General features: G+C 39.5%; 1 protein-coding gene across 2 annotated transcripts in view; it reads left to right on the forward strand.

The window, feature by feature from the left end:
- The window catches only part of LOC132379600 (disintegrin and metalloproteinase domain-containing protein 12-like), a 364937-nt gene that overhangs the window by 257429 nt on the left and 87648 nt on the right, over nt 1-19860 (forward strand). For both annotated transcript variants that reach the window (XM_059947703.1, XM_059947705.1), the window contains 2 exons: nt 2380-2549; nt 9565-9649. In XM_059947703.1, the coding sequence (XP_059803686.1) occupies nt 2380-2549; nt 9565-9649 (255 nt within the window). The remainder of the gene's footprint in view (nt 1-2379; nt 2550-9564; nt 9650-19860) is intronic.

Consider the following 19860-nt stretch of genomic DNA (forward strand, 5'->3'; position numbering starts at 1 on the left):
ATTTGCAGGGAGGAACAAAACTTACCTTCAAATATATTGAACCATCAAAACAAATGATACCCAAAATATTAAAAAGTGCTTTTGATGGAATTTCTTAATTGAGAATGAAGCAGGATGTATTACCATGAAGAGTCACTGAAGCAGAGTATAAATGTATTTTTTTTTTACGATAAAACTAGTGAACTACATGGAAAAAAGGGAAAGAAGGTTTTATTGATAAGAGCTAGACAAGAAGGGACATGGGAAATGAGCAACAATAGTATCCTGATTCTGTCCTAACTCTTCCACATACTCTTATGTGCTGTGCAACACAACTGCCCTTCTTTGCCTTTGTCTCTGCCAAAAGCATATTCACAGGGCTGAATGAAAACCTTAATTCTCTTCCTTCTGTTGCTTCAGCTATTTTACAATGCCAAGAACTATAAAATCTGGCTGCAGGTGTTACATACCAAAATTGTATTTCATTCCCTCCTAAAAGTAGAAAGCCATTTTTTTGCTGATGTGTAATTGCTCCTGCATGAGTTCTGAGCTTCAAGGCTCAATGATGTCAGAATCAGAATCAGCTTTATTGTCACTGGCATTAGTCAAGAAATTTGTTGTTTTGTTGCATCAGTACAGTACAAGCATGACAAATTACTAAAAGTTGCGATGAAAATAAATAAATAAATAAATAAATAAATAAATGGATAAATGGATAGATACATACATAAATAAATAAATAAATAAATAGCTAGATAGATAGATAAATAAATAGACAAACAAGCAAACAAACAAACAAATAGTGCAAAAGAAGAACAGCAAGGTTCATGAGTTCATGAACCATTCAGAAGTCTGATGGCAAAGGGGAAGAGGCTGTTCCTAAAACGTTGTTTGGGTCATCAGACTCCTGTACCTCCTCCCTAATGGTAGTAATGAGAAGATGGCATGTCCCATCCACTGAGGGCCCTTAATAGTGGATGCTACCGTCATGAGCCACTAACTTTTGTTGATGTCCTCAATGGTAGGGAACCTTGAGTTGGCGGAGTCTCCAACCCTCTGAAGCCTCTTATGGTCCTGTTACCTCGTCAGCCCGATTCTGATTCTGACTCATTAAATTTTACGATTTTTTTGTGTTCATTAAAACAAGCTGGTGAAAGGGCTAGTTTTGGCGTCTAACAATGCCAATAGCAGAGTTTTTTAAAAAAAACAAAAAAGCTACAATAGTTGTCTCTGTTGCCTTTGCAAAATAGTGATTATTTTAAATGGAAGTTTCTTTTGGTCTACAGCATTTCACTTTAATGACTCTCACCATCCCAGAGCAGGAAATCACCAATGTTCAGGTTCCTGGATGTATTAATGCAAAATCTACTGGACTATCTGTTATAATGTTTTTGTGATCCAGGAAAGTGTGTATTTCTTCACCAAGTGAATAAAGAGAGTCCTGCACTATTTACTAATGGTCTTCCATAGTCTATCACAACCAGGGTTTTCCAGCCTTTTTAATACCAGAGCCCCTTACCATTAACCAAGGGGTCCATGGATACCAGGTTGGGAATCCTTGTTCGAAGCAGACGGCCTAAAATGATTAAACATGAGAACATATGAAGATGCTGGAAATCTAAAGCAACACACACAAAATACCGGGGGAAATCACAGGTCAGGCAGCATCTATATAAATCAATAGATAGTTGACGTTTTGGGCTGATGCCCATCTTCTGGAAACAAGGGGCAAAGATGCCAAAATAAAAAGGTGGGGGGGGGGTGAGGAGAAGGAGGCTAGCTGGAAGGTGATAGGTGAAGCCAGGTGGATGGGAAAGGTCAAGGGCTGGAGAAGAAGGAATCTAATAGGAGAGTGGTCTGTAGGAGAAAAGAAAAGAGGAGGGGGTGCAGAGGGAAGAGCTAAAAGTATGTTTTTTTAAATTCTTTCATATATTCATGAATTCTGGCTTTCAGATAAAATTGGATGTGCGATACAAACATCAGTAGTCTCGATAACGCACACAAAATGCTGGAGGGACTCGGCAAGTCAGGCAGCATTCACGGAAGGAAATGAACAGTTGACATTTCAAGCCGGGGCCTTTATCAGGAATTCCTCCAGCATTTCGGGTGCGCTGCTCTGCATTTCCATCATCAGCAGTCTCTCTTGTGTCTTCAGTATTCTTACCCGGTTATTTTGCCTTCAATTACAGTAACTAGTAACAGTGAATAATGAAAAGGTGCAGTGTTAAAAAGTTTAAATGAAATTGAAACTACTTTTTGATTCATATGATAAATTATAGCCATTTTAAGACCTTTAGCCATTCAGTGCCTTAAAGTGGAGATAAACGGACTTGACTAATATTAATCCTGAACCATTCATACTTGTTTTGCTTTTTCCCATTTGGCTACAATAATTTGTAGTTTTACAGACCCTTGAATATTCGAGTTGCTCTAGTTGGAGTGGAAGTCTGGACTGATATGGACAAATGCTCAATAACTGGTGACCCATTTACTACACTCAATGAGTTCCTTGACTGGAGGAAGGTGAAACTACTGTCCCGTAAACCACATGACAATGCCCAGCTTGTAAGGTAGGTATTCTGCAGTTCCTCGAGTTAATCAAGTTGCAGTTGTGTTGAGTTCATGGTACATTGCACAGATCCACCATTTGGTCAAATATATCCACACTTTTGTTTCAGTTCTTCCTTCTGCCTGGAACTTTGAATGTTGATACTGTTATAGTTTAAACAACTGTAGCAATAATACAAGAGTAAGAAACTCAAGCCACTTTTAGTGTTCAATTAAGTCCATAAGACCATAAGATATAGGAAAAGAATTAGGATCCTTTTGGTCCATTGAGTCTACTCCGCCATTTCATCATGGCTGAGCCATTTCCCTCTCAGGCCCAGTCTCCTGTCTTCTCCCCCTCACCATAACTCCTCATACTCTGACTAATCAAGAATCTATCAACCTCTGCCTTAAATATACCCAATGACTTGGTCTCCATAGATCCACCACTCTCTGGCTACAGAAATTCCTCCACCAGAGGAAGCATCCTCTCCACATCCCATGGTAAAGGCCTTTCACCATTCACTAGCATTTATTGGGATCTCCCTTCATTCTTATGAATTCATTAAATTGTGGGTAATCTGTGTTTTGACTCCTCTGGGCAATGCAAACCTTTGTTTACATCTCTATGAAACAGAAGTGATGTGTATTAACTAGAATGAAAGTACAGTACATTGCATGGAAAAAAATTGGTGTAAGAAACCAATACCACATCTCATAGAAATGCCACTTAAGATTCGAATTTCTTTGAATCTTCTGAATTAAAGAGAGATAATCAAGAAGCAGGGGGTCAGAATCAGAATCAGGTTTATTATCACTGGCACGTGATGGGAAATTTGTTAACTTAGCAGCAGCAGTTCTATGCAATACATAATCTGGCAGAGAGAGAGAAAAATAATAAATAAAATAAAACATAAAAATAAATAAACAAGTAAATCAATTATGTATGTTGAATATATTTTTTTAAATGTGAAAAAACAGAAACACTGTATATTTAAAAAAGTGAGGTAGTGTCCAAAGCTTCAATGTCCATTTAGGAATCGGATGGCAGAGGGAAAGAAGCTGATCCTGAATCGCTGAGTGTGTGCCTTCAGGCTTCTGTATCTCCTACCTGATGGTAACAGTGAGGAAAGGGCATGCCCTGGGTGCTGGAGGTCTTTAATAATGGACACTACCATTCTAAGATACTGCTCCCTAAAGATGTCCTGGGTACTTTGTAGGCTAGTACCCAAGATGGAGCTGACCGGATTTACAACCTTCTGCAGCTTCTTTCAGTCCTGTGCATTAGCTGCTCCATAACAGACAATGATGCAGCCTGTCAGAGTGCTCTCCACTGTACAACTAGAGAAGTTTTTGAGTGTATTTGTTGACGTGCCAAATCTCTTCAAACTGCTAATAAAGTATAGCCGCTGTCTTGCCTTCTTTATAACTACATCAATATGTTTGGACCAGGTTAGATCCTCAGAGATCTTGACACCCAGGAACTTGAAACTGCTCACTCTTACCCAAATATCCATGAAGCCCCATGTATATGGAAGTAATTTTCCCACTTTGCCAAAAAATAACATGCCAATTCAGTTGCTAGATTCCAAGGAAGTAGTGGAGGCAGATACAATTATGTTTAAAGGGCAATTGGACTGGTGTTTGGAAAGAAAAGAAGTAGAGACCCATGGAGGCAAATGGAATTAGTGTAAATATACATCATGTTCGGCATGGACGCATGGGGTATATTTCTGTGCTGCACAAGTTAGTGACTTTTTGGTCAAACCCTAGAAATAAAGGGAATTTAAATGGTTAAAAATGGAGAACACATAAGTTCTAATTGCATCTGGTCATTTTGCAAATTGCCACTAACTTTCCCAGGTAAAGGAATATCTGAGCTGAAGCTGATCTCAGAGCTCGACTAATTCTTAACAAGTATTTGCAAAAAAAGTTATGTAGTTTGAATATGTCAAATCACAACAAGGGCATTAGGAAAGTATAAAAGTTAGAACAAGCAGCATCTCATAAAATATCTTTGTTTGAAATGAAGAATACATGACTTTTAATTAGAATATTTACTTGTGTATGAAGCACTTGCCAGTCATAAAAAAGTATGCAATTCTAATGATAGTTCGCAGTGGAAGCACTTTTGAATGACTGATGGTGCATTCAAAGCAGAAAATGCACCATAAATCATTTTAAGTTATTTCCTCTGTTAGAACAGCAAACTGAGAAATACCCTGAAGCTTTTGTCTGTGAATACCGTTAACACCCTCTTCCAGACAACAAAGTTTTCTTGCTAATTTTATCTTCATCTCTGATATGCTCAGAGCCTTTGTTGGGGAGACTTCTGAGTGAAAAAAAAGTTGAATAGCAGATACTAACCATTGGTCATTGTTAGCAAGTCTAAACCTGTTCGCTGAGACTCGCTGGATAATGATCCAGATGAGAAATCTTGGCATTTTCCCTGTTAATGCAGGCCAATTGTAGCACCTCTAGAACAAAGCTGATCAAAAACATCTAACTTCACAGTTGCCAGAATTCAAACCTGATTTTTACAGCTCTGTAACTGAAATTTATTGTCTGCATTTTTATAATTTGATAATATGTTTTATTGTTCAATCTTTGCCACCTTCATGATTTGTAGACTTTATCCATTTTCACAAGAAAAATATTAACTAATTAATCAGGATATATCAACATTGATATTGGTAATTTGATAAATTTGTGTATTACTGCCACATTTACCAAGCTACAGTGGAAAACTGGTTTGCACACAGTTTATAAAGTTTTCATTACATCAGTGCACTGAGGTAATACCAGGGGGACAATCAAAGAATGCAGAATAAAGTATTGCAATTACAGAGAGATTGCAGTGCGGGCAGGCAGTAGGGTGAAAGGTCATAAGGGATTAGATTATAAGGTAAGGAGCCCTTCTTATCATACTGGAGGACCATTCGGTTGCCTTATAATTGAGTATTTATGAGTAATTTCAAAATCTGAATACATTTGGCCTGCCCAGCACATCCAGAGACCAGACTACACACTATCCAGACTTCTCATCAGCAAGACTTTATTCAGACAAAGGAGCTCAGCAGTGCATTCAATAGCTGCATCATTTCACCCCATTACAGTCATTCCCTTTGTTTCACCCACTTTGCCCTCACACACCTTCTCTGAAACTCTGCATCACTCTCTATAATTATTCGGCAATCAATGACTGTAACATTGACACCTAACAGCATAGGTCATTGAGTTTAGGAGTATGTAGAAGTACTGGAAGAGCTGGAATGAATGAAGGCATTCTCACAATAGAATGTCAGTATCTTGGACCGGGAATGGGGAAGTTTGTTTGTTTATTATTACAGCTTTGAGGGGTCTAACCAGCAAGTTTCCAATGGCACTCATTCAATGACATCTGCGATACATCGGCACATGTGAAAGCGGAACTGCTTTGCAGAACAGGCATGTGTCCAGTGAAAGTTCATGGGAAGTACTCGGAGCAGACAGGTCATGATGTCAATCATCGTTGACCTCAATCGACGCCAGCTTTGTCCCACTGGAGCTCAGAGCTCCAATTAAAGTTCTCTCTTAACTTTGCATGCTTGACTACCTGCTAGTGAGTAGAAAAGCTGCCCTTCCCACTCCAGTAATACTGAAAGGAGTCATCAAAAACCTACAGTTTAGGACCAGCTGGATTGCTGTTGGCCGATGTCAAGTTACATGGTGACGTGGCTGATAGCAAAGGATCTCCATCATGATATAATTAGTGATAAGTGCTTTCAATGAGAAGGTGATGTCAAAGCAATTTCACGGCAACAAGGCTAATGGCAATGGGCTAGTCATGACTGCTGAAAGCAGAGTTCTGGGGCTAAACCAGGTGAGGTTAGCCACCCTGGCGAGATAGGGGCATGCCTTCCATAGCATGCCAAGTCAGCACCGGCAGACTGGTCAGATGAGATTCACAGCAAGAACCAATGGCCAGATCGGTGACACTGCAGTGCTCCATGGAGAGCGAAGGGCCTGACAAGGCGCAGATGACATCATGGTCATCCACTGCAACCAAGGAAGACCCCAGTTTGAGATGTTTGCTTGTACCACTAGACCCAGACTTCTGAGGTCGAGAGAGTGGAACTGCTTCGTTGCCATGGCTTTCCCACTTTAATAACTGTCGCAGGGCAACTGCCGATCATGATTGTTGACTCTGATATGGAAGTCACAGATATGTCACCAACATGCTCTTCGGATAATTTGGAAGAGCATTGGGTCCTGGCAGAATAGATACCATGGTTGGCAATTTCAACATCATGAGGTGCAGCCCTTGCTGCCAGCTATAAATGGAGCAGCTAGAAACCAGGAACATAATGAAGAAGAGGAAGGAGGAAGCAAGGACCCATCCATGTGATATTAACAGTATTCATTCTAATTTTTCTTACACCAACTACTGCTCTGAGCAGGAAATTTTTACATGGCCTAAAAACTGCGTGGCACTTTGAAAGATCTTTTTGAAAGATTATTTACCGAAAAAATTCGGAATATAATTTTTTTTCATCTCAAACAAACACAAAACACAACTCATAACACAAGTAAATGATATCAGGCAATCAAAATAACTGACAGACACAATGGCAAAAGTAAATTGTTTTGTATAGATGGTGTTGGCATTCAGCAGACTGGCAGTTTATTAACAGTGAGCTACTGGCTTCCATTCTGCGTTTATTGTGGTCATAGTGAGTGGGAAGAAAGTCTGGACACTAAGAATGGAAATGGGAAATGAGGAGGGAGGAAGAGAGACCGTGGAGGAACAGTGAGGAGGGAAGCAGAGAGACAACTTGGGGAGGCAGTGAGATACATAGATGGCATTGTATGTTTTGTTTTTATATTTAAAATCTAACTATGTAAAAGTATGTATAGTTTAAATTTAACAAACTAATCAGAAAATTAATGTTTTTGCAAACTAATTGTGACAAAATTATCTTGCTAAGCATGATTAAAATATTTCCTAAGGACGATCATTGATTGTATTTGGATTGTCATTTTGCCTTCCTCTTCAAAACAAAAACTTGTGCACCACTGTCATCAAGAAAATCAGCTCTTTAGCATCCTCGATCTGCAGCAAACAGTTTGAAGGTGAAACTAAATTAGGGTCATGAATAAAAGGAAGATGGAAAAAAACTGCACCATTTGAGCAGTTTGATTTGTTTGTTTGGTTTTCTTTCTATTTCATTAAGAAAATATATACTGTATGGCTGAAATCCAACTAAAATCTTGAAAATTAAAGCATTAATATTATAAAATTTAATAGGAACATCCAGCATTATGCTGGAGTAGGTTTACACATCAATCAATCATTATGCCCTTCCATGCAATTTGTAGGAAACACTGCCACTTTTAACTGATTAGTATGTCACGGTTCTTGCCATAAACTTAGTCCAATTACCTAGGAATTCGGTGCGATACTTTTAAGATACACTATTAACATTGAATATTCAACCATTTATTAGATTAGTTGTTTAGTGATTAGAAATACTTCTCGATGTTAAGTCCTTTAATTTGGCACAATGTTGTTCCCTTAACTGATAATCTGATGATTTGGACATATGAGAAATATCAATCTGGCAACATGTTGCTGAGACATTGAGACTAATGGACCCACATTCTTCAACATGCCTACAGAAGAACATAATAAATAGGAGCAGGAGTAGGCCGTTCAGCCCATTGAGTCCGCCTCACCATTCAATAAGATTATGGCTGATCTACGAGCTCCATCTACCTGCCTTTTTCCCACAACCCTTAATTCCCTTACTATGTAAAAACCTATCTAACTGTATCTTAAATATATTTAGTGAAGAAGCCTCAACTGCTTCCCTGGGCAGAAAATTCCCCAGATTCACTACTCTCTAGGAAAAATAGTTTCTCCTCATCCCCATCCTAAATATTCTCCCCTGAATCTTAAGGCAATGTCCCCTAGAACTAGTCTCACCTACCAATGGAAACAACTTTCCTACTTCTATCTTATCTATTTCTTTCAAAATTTTGTATGTTTCTATAAGATCCCCTCTCATACTTCTGAACTCCAGAGAGTATAGTCCCAGGCGACTCAATCTCTCCTCATAGGTTAACCCCTTCATCCCTGGAATCAACAGGTGAACCTCCACTGCACTGCCTCCAAAGCCAGTATATCCTTCCTCAAGTATGGAGACCAGAACTGTACACAGTACTCCTGATGCAGCCTCACCAGTACCCTGTACAGTTGCAGCGTAACCTCCCTGCTTTGACTAATAATTTGATTAGTACAATAATCAATTTGACTTACACAGAATATTGCAGTCTCAGCAGGTTAGGAGGGATATATAGAGAAGTAAACAGTCAGTAGGAGCCATGTATTTTTTCTCTATTTCTTTTGTATTCTGTGTTGAGTGTTTATTATGGTAACTGGTCACATTAGTTAAGGCATGGTAAGAGCGAAGGGAATAAGTTGCATATCCTTGATTACTACGCTGCAGTTTGTAGCTTGGGACTGGCAAAGATCATATCTTTGCCAACTCCTTCTTATCACTGAATAATGCTTAGCTTGCATTTTAGTACACTTAAGTTCATCGCTTCAAGATTGTATGTTTCCTAATTGCTAATAAAGGATTGAAATAAAGGATTTGGTGCTCTGAAGCAATCATTTTATTGGAGCTGAGGATGTGTCATGCAAATATAACAACCCCATGACAGTTGTAGGCTAGCAGCAATTGTTTTGTTTTGATTTTGGATTAGTTTTGCCACTGCACAGTCAATGAAACAGCGACGATTTATTCCACTCCACAGACGCTGCCTGACCTGCTGAGTTCCTCCAGCATTTTGTGTTGTGTACTTCTGGAATTCCAGCCTCTGTCAAATCTCTTGTTATCTCAGTTGTCAAAGTGTAGACATCCCACCAAAGTCCAAATTGCAAACCATATCTCATTCGAAATGTGAATTAAGAAATATGAGGTGCTGAAATTTTGAGAATGTTAAGTTTTGTACAAATTCAGAATATGATGAAGTGTGCATATTATCTATCTACAGTGGCGTGTATTTCCAGGGAACTACCATTGGAATGGCACCGATTATGAGTATGTGCACAGCTGAACAATCAGGAGGGATTGTTATGGTGAGTAATGATCAGGATACATTACATGGTGTGAACTGCAATCTGTCTATCATGAAAGGTTCATTAGTCTTAATAGGTTAAAAATGGAGGCAAAAAGATAGTGAAATTTCTTTAACTTCTTAATCCTCACATTCAGATGCTGTCTCTGATTTCAGGTGGAATGTCTATTTCCATCTACTTGCAGTTTTATTCAAAGAGATGGATGAGTAATGTTGGTGGGGGCAGAGTGATTTTCTGCAGATTGGAATTAATGATATCATTAGACTGGTTTGAAAAAGGGTCAAACTTTTTATTCTGAAGAAGGGTCTCAGCCTGAAACGTCGACTGTTTATTCTTTTCCATAGATGCTGTCTGATCTCCAGTGTTTTGTGTGTGTTGTTATGAAAAACAGTTGCTGCATTTGATCTCGAAGTAGTTGAATTTGATGCTGGAAACTGAGATATTATAGAAGTTAGCCTCATGCTGTATAATCTTCCACCATTAAGTTCTTCTTGGAATTCCAGGTTTAGCAAAATTGTTTCATGTCAATGTCCAGGGGCTGATGAGCATGACTCCATATGGCTATGGACCAAGAAGTGTAACCAGTGCTGCTGGGACCTGATCAACCTTGGCTGTGTCACCTGGGTGAGGGTGTCTGACTTTGAAAGACCTGAATCACCTGGTGATTTCAGGCTACATCATGGATGATGTGTCCAGATACATCCTTGGATGTATCTCAGTATCCAGCTGCTGTGTCGATGTGTGCTGACCAGTGCGCTGTTATGGGACATTTTCCAAATATTCAAAATCGACATCTACAAACATCTATTAAGCTGAATGCTCAAACATGCCATTGCCTAGAAAGCATCGACAGTCTGTTCCCTGATTGCGCTATGTAGTGACTTCAGCATATTGTACTCCACTCTAGAAATTCATTCCATTGGAGTCAAGAGAATAAATTTCAGAGGCTGAGGCAATGTGCTGATGCTATTATGTGGTGCAGTTAATGCTAATGAGCAAGAATGCCTTCCTAGGCAGGTATATACAGTATATATTTGTTTGCTAATTCTTTCTTTTCATTGGTTTTCTTTGTTTTTCTGTTGCGTGGCTGTCTGAAGAAGACAAATCTCACAGTGATATACTGCATACTTTTTTTAATAAATGTACCTTGAACCATGAGCCTTGAAAAAGAAAAGCCACAGATGCTGGAAATCTGAAATGACAATGGAGGATACTGGAAACATTGGTAAATCCGGCAGCATCTGTAGAAACAGAAGCTAAGTAAATATGTCAGCTCACCTCTTTGTCAGAACCTTTATCTAAAAGGTGAAGGGTATCAATGTGCGATGGTCTGATTGGACCAGGAGACAACGCATGGGTGCAAGGGAGGAAGAAGAAGTAATTTTGGTGGGGCAAGAATTGGCTGAAACAATAGATTTGACAGGACAATCCTGTTCACCCTGATCCAGGTCTAATGACGAGTTTTTGATGGAAATATCACCTTTGTTCTCTTTTCATAGGTGCTGCCTGAGCTGCACGTTCTGTTTTTAATTCCTTCTTTTTAGTCCATTGCTTTTACAACAGGACAAAGATACCAAAATGCACACCAGATATGGGCTTTCCCATATGGGGAAACAAATGTAAAAGAAACATTTAGAAATTATTGTGCATTATAATTACTCATCATCAAAAAATGGCACAGTCTACTAAGCACTTACGACACAGTAAGCCAAGGTTGTTTTTGAGCCGCAGACCCCACTACAACCATCCCACTGTCTCCTTCCACCAACCATACCATTACAATGTCTATCATATCCTCCTGGATACTTTAATGTAACAAATTACATTACTTCATTCATTCCCAACAAAGAGCTCAAAGGACATGTTTCTCTTAGAGCAAAATCTTACAGCATTCTTATTGAACAACTGTTTTCTTTCCTTATTGTCAAATAAGGAATCTTCTTACATGATTCTGAAGTTAATAATTAAAGAATCAACAGTTTCCCTATATTTCCTAAAGGTGTCAAATGAAAACTTTTCAAAGCCTGAGTCAGGTCACTTCTTTCATGCCCTTTCTCTTTGGAAGTGACAATCCATCAACTTGTGTTTGTCCTGGACATAATCCAGATTTTTCACTTTCACTTTAGAATTATAAATTGTGCAATTATAATTAAGTGGTGTCATTTTCAATAAAATCACAAAAAAATTGTGCTGAATGAAATGTAAAAGAGGTAGCAAATTACTTACGTCACTAATAGTCACTTTATAAGTTCTGTGTTCAAAGCTGATTCGTTCAGTACTGGTTTATTATCTTGCTTGTTCTTTGTTATCCTAGAACTTGTAACTAGCGGTTAAGCCACAGTGTGATGATTAATCAAATTTTAGTATAACATCTTGAAACTTCAACTCTTACAGCTCACTCCCTGCTCTCTTCATGTTGTGATGTCAATACGTATCGTGGCATCTGGCTTACCAGATGTGATGAAAAGCAGGCAAAGGGAGGATGTGTGTACAAGTTGCCTTCTAAATCAGAAGGATAACTTGCTGAGTGGCTGGTGGGTTGGAGACGCGTCTCTACCAAAGGAAGTGTAAGGCCCTCCTTCCTTCCTCTAGCCTGCAGGTCACCCTTGGGCAAATTGTCACATGACGTTATGGGTCACATGAAGACATGGGAGCAGCTGGTGCATATCACAAGTCCTGGTTATGTGACCACAGACATGATTGAAACAATTACTGAAGAGTATTGATAATAGCTGCAGTCACCCACCTTGTAAAGACACTTAGAAGAAGGCAATGGCAAAACACTTCTGTAGGAAAATTTGCTAAGAACAGTCATGGTCATGGAAAGACCATGATTGCCTACATTACACGACACAGCACATAACAAACAAATGAACGAAAGATCTTGCTGATGTGGTTGTACAAATGACTGGCATTGAATGCAAGTTCTTTTAAGGAGGCTAGATTGGCAAGTTTCAAGCTGCTTCTTTATTTCTGTGATTCTAGCTTTCTGGAGGCCCATTAGCTTAAATGCCTAGCACACGTTAGAGCCCTTTACCTTTCCTACCCTCCTGGCTTCACCTATCTCCTTGTATCTCCAGCCCTTTGCCTCTTCCACCACCTGGCTTCACTTATCACCTTCTTGCTAGCCTCATTCCAATTCCCCCACCTTTTCATTCTGGCATTTTCCCCTTTCCTTTCTCGTCCTGAAGGAAGGTCTCGGCCAGAAACTTCAGTTGTTCATTCACTTCCTGAGATGCTGCCTGACCTGCTGAGTTCCTCCGGCATTTTAGGTGCATGCTTTGGATTTTTGGCATCTGCAGAGTTTCTGGTATTTACGCATTAGAATTTGCCACTAATACCTGAAATCAGACTGCACTTACTAAACAAGGAAGTGCAATGAGCTAGGTGGACGTGAGTCTTACAGCAGTACCAAACATGTTAGAGTGCAAATAAGCATGACGATTGGGAATGAGTATTGCAAAACATGATTATAGATTGATAGATGAGGAATAAGGGAGTAGTAAATTGGGCAACACTGGAAGATGACTTTGACCAGAACATAGAGGTTTTCCTCTATGCATCAGGATTTGCTGGTTATTTGGCTCCTGTGCCTATGAAACCTTTCACTCCCTTGAAGCATCAGAATGGCCTTTGTACATTCTCCACCAAAGCTTCCAGCGTAGCTCCGGGAAAAACAAAACATGACTTTGATCTCCTGTTAGGTGCATTCTTCATAGTTTCTAGCTTGGCTTCATTTGCAGAAAAAACTGTCAGCCTCTTCCCTTGGTTCAGTGCATTTCCTCATTTAATAAGTGCAGCCTGACTTCAAGTAATGGTGGCAAGCTCTAATGTGTGCTAGGCAATGATGATAATGGGCCTCCAATGGTGTGTCCACCAGGTGAATGGCTTAATTAGCCCTGACAGAAAGCTGATATCATGGAGATAAACAGGCAGCATAAAATTTGCAAATCTAGCCTCCAACGATTTTCTAATAGATAAAAGGTTTTAATGTGCACTTATATTCGAGTAATTTTCTCACATGGATACACATAATATCACATAACATAGCCATCAAAGCCTCAGCTGTGGAAGAATTCTTTGCACAGAAGTTGGATTCCACCGCGTTAGATGTGCTGAACTAATGTGCTGGAGCTCAATATGATCTTCTCCAAAATGTTACAAAAAAATTAATTGAAACCGTGTTAGATTGTTTTATATACAGAAATGTGCTGAAATATGCTTAGCCACACAGATTCTGTCCTTCATCAATTCCATTTAGTCCAAGGCTTTGGGGAATAGCCGAGAGGCCACCAGTTTACCAGTGTAAATGGTAAACATAAGCTTCTACTCTAATTACTTATATGATCGGTTTTATACTTTAGAACTCTATTTAGAGTGTAAACCCTATCATGAGTAGTCTGGTAGGAATAACTGCAAGGGTTAATAGCAGGGTCTTCCTTGCCTCACTGAAAGGAAATAAAGACTAAACTATTCTGAATATGTTCATTTCATTTAGATTATCAGCAAGAGCACTACAATTGGCCTCAGCATCTTGGAATAAAGTAGAGAAAAATCAGCCAAAGTTCCTGTTATCTTTGCATTCTGTGTGAGAATGTGTTGCAGAGGCCGGCAACGGCAAGATTGGGTTCAATTGTATTATTTCCCAGGGTACTGCAGCTTGCTTAAAGCCATAAAGAACTTCTATTGGGTGAGAAACTGGAATTACTGAGCATTTTCAGTGCAGGAGAGAGTAATGGGGAGAAAATTGGACGTAAAAAGACCCCTATGGTTCTACTTTTGACTGCTATCCAGTGGTCTCCCCTATTGAATAATTGCATCTCTACTTCTTAGCCAAAATTCTTGGTCCCTGCAGGGTTCAACAGCTTCAGGGAAGAAAGGTTTTGGCAGGAAAAATTTTAACAGGGGGACTTCTCTTACATGTGTTGAAAACTATTGACTTCAGTCTGTCATCTATAAACTCCCAATCTTTGCCTTTGAAATGAATGTGTACTTATTGAGCCTGCTACATTTGTGTATGCTAATCATAAAATATTCCGTCCCCCATTCTGCAGGCGAAGATTTTTCATATTTGTTCAATTTAATGTCAATAATGAACTGTTAGATCTACCAACATGTAACAACTTTATTTCATATATATATTTTTTTCATTTTTCAGTTAATACAGTTTTAATCATGTTAGACCACATGATATAGGAGTAAAATCAGGCCATTCAACCCTTCGAGTCTGCTCTGCCTTTTCATCTTGGCTGATGCATTTCCCTCTGAGGCCCAATCTCCCGCCTTCTCCCTGTATCCTTTCATGCCCTGACTAATCAAGATCAGGTTTAATTGTGTTATTTCCTAGGTATTGCAGCTTGTTTAAAGCAATAAAGGACTTCTATTGGGTGAGAAATTGAAATGACTGAGCATCTAATGGTGCAACTCTTCACTTAATTCTATTAGAGAACACACCATTTAGTAAAGAAGTATTACAGAACATGAACTAAAACTTTCAACCAATATCATCTAAAATATACCCTCATGAATAAAGTTTTCTTTAATTAAATAAACTTTCTAGAATAGATTAAATGCTCTTACTAAAATATCTGTGTACCAAGATACCCAGTGGAAACTAACACCCCAGGGATTTCTGGAGGATTTCTCTAAGTATTTTTCAATGAAATCAGTAAGAAATTGGAATGAAATTGAACATGTTTTCCCTAATGTTTCTACTAAATAGAGATTTTTTAAAGAAATCGCCCATGCAGTCACAACTAGACAATAAAAGCTTTTAAAAGAATTAGGCATTCTTCTTCCTGCACCTGTTGAATCCTTTCAACTCCTGTGGCTCCCTGCCTGACTTGTAACTGTTGAAGCCTAACATTCAAGGCCTAATATCATGCAAGAGGACAGCATGGCTATGGAGAACTCCAAATCCTGACCTATCCATTCCAGTACACCAAAGCATATGACTCATGTACAGTTCATCATCCTCACAAAAAAAAAGTTTGTTTTCAAGACATTTATAAGGCAAAGCTTCCAGGAGAAATTCAAATTCCATGTTAACAAACATTTCAAGTACATGATTACAAATATCCACACCACTATTCTCTTCCCACTATCTTCAAATTAGAGCAATTTTGTTCTTTGGACACAATCATAAAACCAAGAGTAAATTGTTGCCAAGTGAACAATATGTATCTATAAACAGTTGCTATAAACAAGTCTTGTTTCTGTCCCAAACTCATTATAAATGTAGATCTCCCTTGAATCAATGCATTTGGACTACACTTTACAACCTTTTTATCCTGGTGGTTTCCCTCCTTCCTTTCCAATCCTGAAGACGGGTTTCAGCCCAAAACAAGTTGCCTGTTCTGCTGAGTTCCTCCAGCTTGTATGTATTGTTTTGGATTTCCAGCATCTGCAGACTTCCTTGTGTTTTAAGATTTTACAACATCTCTCTTTGGTTTTCTCTGTGATACATTAAAATATTCTCTGTGATATATTTAAGACTGCTAACCCAATGCATTTTAATAATTCTTAAAATAGCTTTATCAGCAAAAGTAAAAAAAACAAGTTTCTTAGAGCACCACTTTAAATTATATAATTTTAAACAATCAACATTAAAAATTATGCTGGATCATTTACTGATATAATTGGAGTGGAGAATAATGTTTAATCATTTTTGAAAGCAGCCTGCCATTGCCCTTGCACCTAAGTGTTGAACTATTTCAATTTTGAGATCATTGTCAAAGTCTGTTGAGAACTGCTTGCAGAAACTTGGCGTGATGATTAACTTAAGTTTGGTGTGCACCACATCTGTGAATGCATCATTCCCAGTAGCATGGTAGCATAGTGCACAGCGCTTTACAGTACCAGCTACCTAGGTTTGTATGTTCTCTCAGTAACCACATGGGTTTCCTCCAGGTGCTCTGGTTTCCTCCCACAGTCCAAAAACATACCGGTTGATAGGTTAAATGGTTATTGTAAACTGTCCCGTGCTAGGCTAGGATTAAACCGTGGGGTTGCTAGGCAGGGCAGCACAAAGGGCCAGAAGGGCCTATTCCACACTGTACCTCAATAAATAAATAAGCATATTGTAAGGTTTCTATCACAGTTTAAAGTAAGGCAAAAAAAAAAGTCCCAGAAACTTGGTTTGCAGAGAACAAAACTTTCATGGCGCCTTGTCTTACTGGATTCTTTTTGTCAAGTTACCATCAGGGCAGCCTACAGGAAATGCAGCCCATTTTATTTTTCTTCCCATACTCTGAAAGTCAAAAAACTGCTTAGAAGTGAAGCATGACTTCCTAGTTTTCTGTTCAAATCCCCAAACAATGAATTATAACGTTCTGTTAGATCGCCAATTCACTTGCTGTACTTGCACGCTAACCTTTTGTGAATCATGCAATAGTACACTCAGATTCCTCTGCACTTTGGACCTCTGCAATCTCTTTTTATTTAGATGTCATTTGTAAAAACTTGTTGGCTTGGAGCACTGATTGGGGTAAATAAATGCTCCCTTAGAGGGTCTAAATCCATAAAATGAGAAGCTGCTTTCCTAATCCTCCAGGCCCGGGAAATCTATAGCTGAAAGATTTATCCAGCCCACTTTTCTCATGTTAGTCACATAAAGACAATTTCAACAACAATTACTGTCAAATCAGATTTAAACTAACAAATTCTAATAGGCTACAAGAAGAAATGGGGAATATGGAATCTATGAAAGGGGCTTTAGGCTAAACTTGATACACTAATCCCCTGTTAGATAGTACAAACCAATATGTTTTAATGTCTGAAAAGCAGGATGTTACAAATGCACACACAGAAGTTAAGTAAGTGGGAAAACATATGTGGCAGAAGAAGTCCAATATGGGGAAGTCTGAGGTAATTTATTCTGTTTCCAAGAAAATCAAATGGGAATATTTTCTTCTTGTTGACAGAGAAAGAACTCTGAAAAAGGAAGGATGAGAAATTAGTACAAATATATGCAAATCTATATGGGGAACTGAAAGACTCTGGAAATCAGGGAGCTGATTCCCAGAAATGAACTCAAACCTGGCTTCAAGAAAGCATCTCGGAAACACAAGATGACTTTCAGCAATGCCACTCGCTTAGGGAGAGAGATGATGAAATGTCAATGAAGCCAAGCTTGTGCTTGATGCAGTTAGTAAATACGATGCATATGAATTATGTTCGGGGTAGGCCACTTAGGCCTTCAAACCTACTCTGTGATTATAGCTGATCTGATTTTAACCTCATTGCTAGATCCTTCATTAGCCTTGCTTAGCAAGAATTTAATTGCCTCTCTCTTCAAAGTATTCAAAGAATTTACTTCCACTGCTCTTTGAGGAAGATCATTTGAAAGGCTCACGATCTCACATCTATCTTGAATGGGTGGATCTTTATTTTCAAGCAATGACCATTGGTCGACTATGGATGTTGCAGCCTAGCTGCCTAGATTCACAAACCAGAGCACAATGAGATGGAGAGTAAGTTGCTGCCCATGGAGCAAGCCCTGCCCCCCCAGTCCCTCCACACATCTGCTCTGCCCAGAGGAACAGCAGAGACTGGTTTCAATAGGTTTCAGTAGTTTAAATAAATGCTCTGACAATAGCATTTAATGTCAGAGAAATGTAAACAATATACATCCTGAAATTCTATTTTTTCACTAACACCCACGACAACAGAGGAGTGCCCCAAAGAATGAATGACAGTTAACTCATTGAACCCCAAAGCCCCCCAGCTGCCCCCCACGCATAAGCAGTAGCAAAGTAACAACTGTCCCCCTCCCCCACCAGCAAAAAGCATTGCCCCCCCACCGAGCATTCAAGTGTACAGCAAAGCATCACAGATTTGCAGTACCCCAAAAACTACTCGTTCACCCGGTAATTCCACATACCAACAGGCTCTCTCTCTCTCTCTCTCTCTCTCTCTCCCCCTAATAGGGGAAACAGAGATGTCCCCGTTTCACAGTGAGAGGGGAGACATAACAAAACAACTCGCTGATTTATGGTGTTAAAAGTCTGTTGTGTCACTTTTTCTGAGCTCTGTGCCCAAAGAACTCGGGTCTCTTAGCACACAGCCAGCAGCCAGCTCGTGCTTTCAATCTTCCGTGTGCTCCCACCACACATCAGGCAGTGACACCGGCCTGGAATCTGTCCGCCTCCAGAATCACGAAAATCCGGCACTCGGAAGGCCCACTAGCCTCGCAGGCCACCTTAATATATTGAAAAGTGGCTGATCGTGAGGCGCTGAGAGCCGGTCCCATTTCTGCAAAGAACAGAAGCCAGCATATAACTACAGCTCAGGGTCTTCAGAAGAACCTTGAAAGGGAAAAAAAAGAGATATGAAAGATAGAAATAGAGCTGTTTCCAAAGATGCAAGCTGTTAGATGCTATCATTCCCCTAAGCTCCGCCCGAATTGATACAGGTGGGCACCAGCAGCATTGCATGAGTTGCCAGTCAGTGTTGAACTCAACATAGGACTGCCTTAGGGACTCTTTCAGGGTTTACTGCCAAATCCTTTCCCATGAGTGGGGATAGCCACAGGGCAACAGAGGTTTGAGATCAGAGTTTTCCTTCTCCTAATTAAGCTGCCAACCCAATCTGCCCAAAATGACTGGTTTTAAAGCACCTTTGCCCCTTCTCCTGCCTGTAGAAACAGTTTCACTGTGCTTAGTAGCTAAGCCACACGTGAAGGCCAGGAGCTGCACTTGGTTGTCAGAGGCTTTTTGACATGCACACTATTGGGAGCATTTAACAGGTATTGGAAGCTTATCCCCACTACCACCCCCGGCTGTAACAACCTTAAGCAATGACTATTTATTCAACATGCTCTTTCAAGATGAAATATCTTCTCCATATCTACCCTGTCAAGATCCCTCAGGATCAAGGAATTCTTCTGAATGCCACCTGCCACATGATAAGCCTGTTTAACCATTTCTTATATGCCAATTCAACCTTTCCAGGTATCATGCCGATAATCCTTCTCTGGATTATTTCCAATGCATGAACATCCACCTTTGAATAAGGAGACGAATACTATACCCATACCTCCAGAAGTGATCTTATTAACACTCACAGGGGTCAAGCAATTCCCCTGACAATGAATTATAATGTTCTGTTAGATCCCCTATTCACTTGCTGTACTTGACCTTCTGTGGCTGATTCACACGGACACTCAGATCTCTCTGCACTTCGAACCTCCGAAATCTCTTTTCATTTACATT

The sequence above is a fragment of the Hypanus sabinus genome, chromosome 22 (assembly GCF_030144855.1).
Source record: "Hypanus sabinus isolate sHypSab1 chromosome 22, sHypSab1.hap1, whole genome shotgun sequence".
NCBI classification, from domain to species: Eukaryota; Metazoa; Chordata; class Chondrichthyes; order Myliobatiformes; family Dasyatidae; genus Hypanus; species Hypanus sabinus.